The sequence below is a fragment of the Momordica charantia genome, assembly GCF_013281855.1.
Source record: "Momordica charantia cultivar OHB3-1 chromosome 1 unlocalized genomic scaffold, Mcharantia_2.0 BLBB01000001.1, whole genome shotgun sequence".
NCBI classification, from domain to species: Eukaryota; Viridiplantae; Streptophyta; class Magnoliopsida; order Cucurbitales; family Cucurbitaceae; genus Momordica; species Momordica charantia.
In genome coordinates this window covers 15,069,412-15,079,655 of record NW_028275157.1, presented here as the reverse complement: position 1 = coordinate 15,079,655, position 10,244 = coordinate 15,069,412, and the positions used below count along the sequence as shown (strand labels likewise).

The 10,244-nt window shown below is 39.0% G+C and overlaps 1 protein-coding gene across 1 annotated transcript; it reads left to right on the top strand.

The window, feature by feature from the left end:
* Positions 1-7,966: 7,966 nt before the first annotated feature.
* On the top strand, positions 7,967-9,588 carry LOC111013657 (putative membrane-associated kinase regulator 3). The gene has a single exon (XM_022288146.2). It carries the CDS (start codon positions 8,092-8,094, stop codon positions 9,202-9,204), a length of 1,113 nt encoding a protein of 370 aa, XP_022143838.2. The 5' UTR covers positions 7,967-8,091; the 3' UTR covers positions 9,205-9,588.
* Positions 9,589-10,244: the final 656 nt, after the last annotated feature.

Here is a 10,244-nt window from a genome sequence, read left to right as displayed (position 1 = left end):
CCATATGCCTTGCCATGGATTGATAAGGCCTATGCAAATATTATTAAAATCTGAGATTTTCTCTTTTTTTTTTTTACTTTATTTTATTAACTTTTCTGATATTCAGAATATGGGAAGCAGGCAATAAATAACTATATTGTCTAGAAATTTTGTTGCAATATTCATATTCGTAATATACAGAAGTTGATGCCCCATCAAAGATTTCTACTTCACCAAAATATCATATTCCCAAATTTATGAGAAATATCATAAATCATAAAAATATAAAAGGTAAAAATGTAGTGCGAGTTCTGAATTATCGAGGACTTTGTGTCGTGTATCTATATTTACGATGATATATTGTAGTTCATTTGTGACAAGTGCTAACATCGTATATTTGCCTATATATTTGTTAAGAAATCTTTTGATTTCATCATTCTTAAATAACTCAATTTTTAAACAAATAAAATATGGAATAGGCATAAGTAATTAGAAAAAAGCTGATTTTAACGAAAAAAAAAGTAATTAAATTGCCCAATCAATTATAACAAAATATAATCCTCTAGGAATTATGGAGCTATATTTCAAATGTTGGCATTTTTTTATACACTAATGAATCTGTTGTTTATTTATTTATTTATTTTTCCCCATTGGGCCTCTAAGTTAGCATGAGATTTATACACATGGCTGAATTTCTGCTAAGAATAAATAAAAGAAAAAGTTTGTTGTCTCTTTCACTAACATTTTAGTCCTTGGAAGTATTCAATGCATGTAAAAAAGAAAAAAGAAAGTTACATTTCCCTGAAATTGCAAAGAAATTTAAATTCTTTATATATATTATGATGTTTGCCTTTTCTCGAAAAAGGGAAAAAAAAATAAATCTTCTAGACAACCTAAAATGATTATTTCATGAAAAAGGTAAATGTAAAGTATCTTTATAGGCTCTATAGTTCTAAAGAATACTTATAAACAGTTGTTTATTTTTTCGAAATCTTAAATGGTTATTAAAGTCAATATGTCATCAATTGTTTGAAAGAAAAATATTACGTGATAAATTTGAATAATCATATCAACTAACTTGTTATATCATACTTTCTTACGATAAAATGATTTGATGGATAATTTAGACATTTTTAAATCTAGTTTAAATGGTTGCATTTTATACTTTACCACTAAAAAGTTTTAAAATTATTATTATTTGTTGTTAGTGAAAGCTTGTGAGTTAATTTAGAACGATACTTTACCATTTTTTTTTTTGAAAAATTAATGATAAATTGACTACCGAGATAATTTAGAACGATTATTCTAAGAATTTTGAGGATTAAATGGAGAAGCTTTGTATTTTTTGGGACTTAATAGACCACTTCTTAAACTTTGAAAACAAAAAAGAAAATAAATTCTAAAATTTATTAAAATTTTAAATAAAGAAAATATTGATACGTCTAAATCATATATATGATAGAAAAAAGTTATACCAACAACGATGAAAAAGTTGACGAGAAAGATGGATGTGGATTGAAGAATATTATTGGATAAAAGAAACTTCAGTTTTCTTCCCAATATTATCATTATTATTAAAAAATAAATAAAAGGTATATATTCCCTCTGAATTGCAAATAAAGTTTTAGATGGATACTAATTTTTGTTTTAAAAAATGTTTTTACATACTGTGATATAACGGGGGAGCTATAATATATATATAATATATATTTATTTATTTATTATTTTTTTTTTATGGAGAGGACGAAATAGAGGAGAACTACTAAAATTACTGGCACCTATCCAAATTAATAGTTTGATTTTGACAGTAATCGTCCATTTATAAAAGATGAGAATTTTTATGTTTATTTCATTTTTTTCTTTAAATATTTAAAATTTTTTTATTATTTTTTTAGGAAGATTTAAAATTTTATTTTAATCTTTGGAATTTATAAATAAATAAGAAATTTATTTTAATCTTTGAAACATGGAATGATTTTATTTTTTTTTGGTATGGAGATGACAAATTAAAGGAAACTACAAAAATTACTAACATTTATCCAAATAAATAGTTTGATTTTGACAATATTCTTTCGTTTATAAAGATTTAAGAATCTTTATGTATATTTTGCTTTTTCCTTAAATATTAAAATTTTTATTTTAATCTCTGAAATTTTGCATATTTTATTATTTTAAAAGGATTTAACATATGCCTAACATAGGTAAGTCTTTTATTAATTTATTTGATGGCCTCTACTTTGTGAAATGTTATTTTTTCTTTTTGTAATTTTTCTTTTTTGAGGAATACTCAGTGAAATGTTTTAAACTATATCTAGTGGGTCAATTATTGAAATCCAAAAAGAATTCAAATATCCATAATAATTTATGTTCTGGAATTTCAAAATTAAAACAAAATTAGTTCACATCATTAATTTGAGATCAATTTAATTATTTGTTAGGGAGAACAAAAACGATCCGAAACGAGACAAGGAGTTGAAGTCTGAGATCATTGATTGGGGGAGATCGGCCCGTGACGTAACGGGCCAGCCCAAAGAACGACCTATTACCGGGGCAAAGAGCGAGGAAAGCGACTGGCGGAGAACTAACCGGGCCGAGAGGGCTCGGTCCCGACCCGGGGCTCGGTCCCGACCCGGGGCTCGGTCTCGACCTGGAGCTCGGTCCCAACCCGGGGCTTGGTCCCGACCCGGGGCTCGGCCCACGGCCCAGCCAACGATCCCCTATATTCGATCGACGATTCCACCCAGGCCCTGCAACGGTGAATTAGGGTTAGCTATGGAAAGTTCTGGAACAACTCCACGCTATAAGTAGCGATCCGGCCTTAGAGGTAAGGTGGGGCGAAGAAGTGACTACATTTACCTTGTTCTCTTACTAGCTTAAGCATCGGAGCCCGTGTGACTAGAGTCACACCGGTTTAGCTCGATTTGGTTTTGCAGGTACTAGTCCCGGATCAATAAGTTTGGTGGGTGCGAAGAGGAGAACCGGAGGATCGAAATCCACGCATCAACAATTGGCGCCGTCTGTGGGGACGATTTAAAGCATCCAGTTGAGCAAAATGACACCAGAAAGGAGTCCACGACGCTCTGATGATAATTGCTCTGCCAAGAGGAGGCTGAACTTGGACGACCCCCAGGTTGGAGGACCCGAGGATGGGACCAGCCAGCCAAGCCTAGAACGTCAGGAAGGGTTGCCCGAAGCGCATGCACTAACGACCCCTGATCCGCTCCAAAAGCAGTTCGCGGTCTTGGAAGACAAGGTAGAGGGCATGCTTCAATTCACGATCCAAGTCCTTCGACAATTCGAGCGACAAGAGTCTGATGAAGTGCACCTTGTCAGAGACCCGAGAAAAGGGAAGGGCCCAGCGCAAAGCGAGATTGAGGAGTCAACGAACAGTGCAGGAAGTAAGTTGCGGATATGTGGAAATACCAGGCGACGAACCCGGATTTTCCGACTCCCAAAAGATGAAAAAGCAACATAAACCCCCGACACCAAATGGGGGCAAGAGCGACCATGATGACAGAAACTTTGAGCCGACAAGTCTCGACAAAGGCAAACCGGCAGATCGACTGGAGTCCTCGGAGAAACGACATAACCAAAAAAAGAAAGGATTCGACATCGAAGAACTACTGGATCAAACCGACTCACCATTCACGGAGGAGATCATGAGAGAGAATGTCCCTCCAAAATTCAAGTTACCCACGGTGAAACAATTCGACGGGACGACCGACCCAGTGGACCATCTAGATGCTTATCGGGAATGGATGGATATCTACGGAGTGTCGGAAGCGGTCAGGTGCCAGGTATTCTCGACTACTTTAAACGGGTCGGCCAGAATATGGTTTCGACAATTAAAACGAGGGTCAATCTCGAGTTTCAAGAGCTTGGCCAGAGTATTCGTGACCCAATTTGTAGGGGGACGGTGTCGGAGCCGACCTGTGGCTTATCTTTTAACTATTAAACAGAGGACGGCAAAGAGTCTACACGACTATGTAGCTCGGTTCAACGAGGAGAAGCTGCAGGTAGAAGGCCTTATAGACGCTGTATCTCTGTTGGCCTTCATGTCCGGCGTCAAGGATGAGCATTTATCATTTTCGTTCGGAAAGAAAACACCGAGTACCTTCTCGGAGGCGCTGAGCCGAGCTCAGAGGTACATGAGCGCTGGTGAGTTCTTTTACTCAAAAAGGGAGCCAGACGGAAAGCGAACCGACCAAAAGAGGGAGAGATTAAAGGAGAACAACGAGTATTGCGGAAATGCTACTATACCTCAATGAAGGGCAACGACAGGACTTCTACTAAGGGGGGCTGTTGACCATTCCTTTCTTCCTTCAAATGTGGTTGTTTTTGTTTCTCTACTTTTAGCAAGATTTCTAATTATTATTTCTTTTATTCAATAAAGTGTCCACTTGTTTGGTTCTCTGTCAACTATATCTCTTAAATCCAAAATGAGATACCGATGACTTTGATAAAACACTTTGCCTCGTCTACAAGCGTACTCTCAAAAGATATCAACAATACACTTGAGAGTAGGGGGCAATAGGTACCGACCACGGCTACTCAACGACGTAAGCTTGGTAAATCCAAATCTACACGGCGACGGTAAAACCAGCTATAGCCGAGCAGGCCGACGCCCGGGTCCGACCACTGTTCGGCGTCGACCAAGTGCGAACGGGCACAAATCTACATTAATCGGCGGTTTTATGAGATAACCTATTTTGGTCAATAGGTCTTATTTTCGACTAAGCACGGCTCGGGTCCGACCACCACTCGACGTCAATCATGTGCGACGAGGCATAGATCTACTTTAATCGACGCGTTTGGAAAGAACAATTAAACAATCTCAACACGGCCAAACCAGAAGCGGGTTGATTGACCTAGCACGGTTAAAACATGAGATGGAGTAAAAGGCCAAAAACAACAGCGGGTGTAAAACCTTCGGCTATGACCAACGAGTTAAAAACCAACGTCGGGCCTGAATAAAGCGACAGACCTCTCGGGAAAGGCAAGACCAAACCCTGGTTATCGACTTAATCCGACCACCCTTGATAGGGGAGAACCAGTGACGGGCCTCAATAAAGCGACAAACTTCTCGGGAGAGGCAAGGCCGAGCCCTGGTCATCGACTTAATTCGCCCAACCTTGACAGGGGAGAACCGGCTGAGGAGGTAGAATATGTCCCTCTAATAACCGAAGAATGACGGGTCAACATCGGAACCAAGTTACGGAATGAGGAAAGAGAAAGTCTTATAAACTTCCTCAGAAACAACGCCGATGTGTTCGCATGGTCACCGGAGGACATGCCGGGAATCGATTGAGGAGTTATGGTACATCGACGCAATGTCGACAAGAGCTGTAAGCCAGTGAAACAGAAGCGTCGTACGTTCAACCAAGAAAGGAACGAGATTGTAGCTGAACAGGTGAATGAGCTACTGAAAACAGGCTTCATTCGGGAAGTACATTATCCCTAGTGGATATCCAACGTAATGCTGGTAAGGAAGCCAAAAGGCAAATGGAGAATGTGCATCGACTTCACGGACCTAAATAAGGCATGTCCAAAGGATTCTTTTCCTTTGCCTCGAATAAATCAACTGGTTGATGCTACTGCGGGACATGAAAGATTGAGTTTCATGGATGCCTACTCTGGATATAATCAAATCAAGATGCATGTACCGGATCAGGAGAAAACCTCTTTTGTCACGAGTCGAGGCTTGTATTGTTACACCGTGATGCCGTTCGGATTGAAGAATGCAGGTGCAACCTACCAACGAATGGTGAATCGGATGTTTGCAGCCTTAATCGACAAAAATATGAATACCTACATATCTACGACTGGAATATCTACATATCTACGACCAATCAAGAGACTCAAAATTGGGACGAACCTAGAAGCAGGCCGATAAGCTAAAACCCAATCAGTGAAACCAGGGAAAAGAATCCCGAGGTGCTGAAAAAGGCATGCGTACAGGCCCAGCAAGGTTAAAACAGAAAACAGGCAAGCCTAACCGATCAACGAAACCCACAGGTAGAAAATCATATGGCAAAAGCCAAAATAGGTTAAAAACCCAAAGGTGTTGATTTAACTTGGGGTAAAAAACCGGTAGAAGCCAAATATGTTAGAAACCTAAGAGTGTCGACTAAACTCAGGGTATAAAAGCCATTGGCAAAAGCCAAGTGGGTTAGAAACCCGAGAGTAAACCCTGAGGTATAAAACATGGGCAGAAGCCAAATAGGTTAGAAATCCAAAGGTATCGACATTAGTTCTGTTAAAGTTAGATCCCAAGGCCAAAAGTAAATGGTTTAAACTCAGATGAGAATAAAACCAGGCTCAGGAGACTTGATTATGGTCAACGAAAATTGGAAAAAACTTCCAAATCATGAATAGTATCGACAAGTTCAAGGCACAAAACCAGTGGCAGGAACCAAGCACTAAAATCCAGAATTAGATCAAAAGCTTTTGGTAGAAGCCCTGTGCGTTAGCAACCTTCTCATTTTTAGCCATTGATATACAACGGTCTTGTGATAACGACAAGCGACAAGTACTCTCAAAACAAAGATCTTTACATAATTATTTGTCTTTTGTTTTGAGAGTGGGGGCCATTGTTATGGAGAACAAAAATGACCTGAAACGAGATAAGGAGTTAAAGTCTGAGATCATTGATTGGGGGAGATCGGCCCGTGACGTAACGGGCTAGCCCAAAGAACGACCTATTACCGGGGCAAAGAGCGAGGAAAGCGACTGGCGAAGAACTAACCGGGCCGAGAGGGCTCGGTCCCGACCCGGGGCTCGGTCCCGACCCGGGGCTCGGTCCCGACCCGGGGCTCGGTCCCGACCTTGGGCTCGGTCTCGACCCTGGGCTCGGTCCCGACCCTGGGCTCGGTCCCGACCTGGGCTCGGTCCCGACCCTGGGCTCGGTCCCGACCCGGTGCTCGGCCCCGACCCGGGCCTCGGTCCAGACCCGGGGCTCGGCCCACGGTCCAGCCAACGATCCCCCATCTTCGATCGACGATTCCACTCAGGCCCTACAATGGTGAATTAGGATTAGCTATGGAAAGTTCTGGAACAACTCCACGCTATAAGTAGCGATCCGGCCTTAGAGGTAAGGTGGGGCGAAGAAGTGACTACATTTACCTTGTTCTCTTACTATTTAAGCATCGGAGCCCGTGTGACTAGAGTCACACCGGTTTTGCTCGATTTGGTTTTGCAGGTACTAGTCCTGGATCAACAAGTTTAGTGGGTGCGAGGAGGAGAACTAGAGGATCGAAATCCACGCATCAACATTATTAAACATCGAACAAAAAAATTACTCATATAGTTTGGACAGTTTCAAATTGATCTTTATTATTTGTGTTTAATTTTTATAATTTAGTTAAATCTCATAAAAGATGAGGATAGTTAGAATAAGGTAATCATATTAATTTAATTTTATATGGCAAAAAAAAGGGCATATTTAATATTTTTTAAGTAACCTCAAACCAAAATGTCTATTGGGGAGGCTATAGGGGCTAATTTTTTTAGTAACCTCAAACTAGTGTCTAGTCTAGTGACTATTTAAAAAGATTTATTAAAAGGAAAAAAAAACAATAAAATTATATCTCTGTAAACAATAGAATAGAACAACCGCATAACTTTAATCTACTTTTTTTTTTATCGTTACAAGATATTACTATGTTAAATATTAGCTAATTGAATTAAGATTTTAAATTAAACGAACAAAAATAGTGAATATAATGAAGTTTTAACAAAACTGTAGAAACTGTCAAAATACCCAAGAGCGTGAGAAACTTCTTAAACTACAATGTAGGTTAAATTAAAACTACAATGTAGGTTAAATTGAAACTAAGTCCAAATTTAAGAGACGATATTAAAAATTTTAAAACTATAAAACTATTTTAAATTTTATTTTATGTTTGTTCTTTGGGAAGGAAAAAAAATTGTATTCCTCTTTTTTTTTTTAAATAAAAATTATATTCCTCTGAACCCGCAGAAAAGAAAATTTGAATTTACTGATAAAAACCGGTCATCTCTCTCCAGTGCTCTGCCTCTCCCCCTCTCTCTCTCTTCTCTCTCTCCGCCGTAGACACACCCACCACCAGACTCTCCGGCGGCGGCGCACCGGAAATGGCCACCGCCAAAGCCTCACTCGCCGCCCCTCCCCCGGAAGAAGACTACATTGACATGGAACTCACCTCTTCATCTTCTTCTTCCTCCAATTTATTCTGCTATTCCATCGAATCCCCACCGCAGTCCAGAGATTTCGAGTTCCAATTCCAGATGACGTCATTTTCCGGCCAAACAGAGCCGGCAACTTCGCCGGCCGACGAGCTCTTCTACAAGGGAAAATTGCTCCCCCTCCACCTCCCTCCCCGTTTACAAATGGTCCAAAAGCTCCTCCACAGCCCCTCCTCCCAAAACCCATCAATAAAAGAACAATCTTTTTCAGAAAATTTCCCAATTCCTTTAATTTCCATTGCAGCACCTCTCGAGTCGGGCAGTTTCTCACCCACTGAGTCGTGCAGAGCGAGTTGCGAGCTGAACCCAGACGAGTATTTGGTGGGATGGAGAGGGGAAGAAATCAAGGGCTTTTTGGGGGACCCTCCAAGAAAATCATGGTCTAAAAAAATGAAGCAATTGAAGAATTCTTCACAGGCTTATTTCAAGGCCATGTTTGGGAAATCTGGCTGTTCAAACAAGTCCTCTGCTAAATCTGTTTTCAATGAAGAAACAGCAGAGGGCGTTTTGGGAAGTTCAGGGCAGTGTGATAAAGTTGTGAAGAAGAACCCATTTGGGAAAATCGATTATAACAAATGGAAGATGCCAAACAGTGGCTTAGAGAAGGAGAAAATTGAGGAATTTTATGGTGGGATTTTGAATAACCATAGAAGGTCATTTTCAGGGGCGATTCAGAGGAATTCTTCTGCAACTAACAATAAATCTTCTTCTTCTTCTTCTTCTTCTTCTTCTTCTTCAGCTTCATCCTCTGGTTCTTCTTCTTTTTCTTTCAGTTCAAATGGGTTTTCTGATCTGCAGTTGTTTAAGAGAAGTATCAGTGAAAATTCAGAGATTGAGAGCTCAATTGAAGGGGCAATTGCCCACTGTAAAGAGTCTCAGAAGCTGTTTGGAAGTTCAAAGAAAAATGAAAGGGAATCTCAAGCAGAAACTTGTTCTCTATCTGCTTCAAAGATTTTCTTGCCTTGTGGGGATCAGAAAAGTTCAGGACTTTGCTCCATTTGATGGTAAAAATGCTCTCATGGATACTCTGTTTTTTGTTTCCCCTGTTTTTAATGGAGGGTCTGCTGAGAAAGTTGAAGAGAGATGTTCAACAATGGAGGATTCCGTTTCAGGATGAACAAGAACAAGAACAAGATAGTTTTAAGATAGTTTATTGTTGGAGCAAGTTTGTCTAAATCATTGAATATGGCCTTTTTCTTTTATCTTTCTGTTCTTTCATTTCTGTACAAAATTGTATAGTTGTTTGAGTTCAATCAAACAGCTCTTGGGTTTGAATACTTTTGAGTCTTTTCCTCTCGCACACTCGTAAACTTTTGAATTGATCGGTGATTTAACGTGATATCAAAACATCACTCCATTCATTTTGAGTAACTCTATGGTAAGTCGTCTCAAGTTTAATACAAAGTTGAATCTAAGATTTGGTGGCCCATATTTGTAAATTTATGCCTATAGTTAACCCATGAACAAATTCCTTCCTAAAGTTTTTAAAACCTAAAAGGGAGGGATGATTCTATAGCATCAAACTGACTAGAGAACTGAAGAATTGAAGGGCAAATGTAGGTTCATTTTTGACAAAATGGGTTCTCAAAGGGGAGACTTACCCAAATTTGAAGGGTCCCCTCTCCTACAAACTACTTTAGGATACCCTAAAATTTCCCTTCCTTCCGTTGTTTATGAAGTACTTCTCCTCGAGGTTTTATACGTCGATGTAGATGGAAATATCGATAAAATGTCGACGTTGATAGATATTTCTAGAATAGTTATAAAAAAAATACGTAAAAAGAATTTAAATTAACAAATAAGTATTTAATCCTTTCTAAATAAGTTTAAAACAATTGATATTAATATCATGTTTATATTAGTGAGATTTTGTTGATATTTTTCATATTTTGTCGATTTTTTATAATAGTATAGAAATGTCAATTTACCTTTCGTGTCGATGTCGAACCTACGAATATACAGGAATGTCGATATGTCGACATACATCTAACAGCATCCTTCTCCTCTCCCTCCTCTCCCACTCAATGATAGACAGCTAAAAA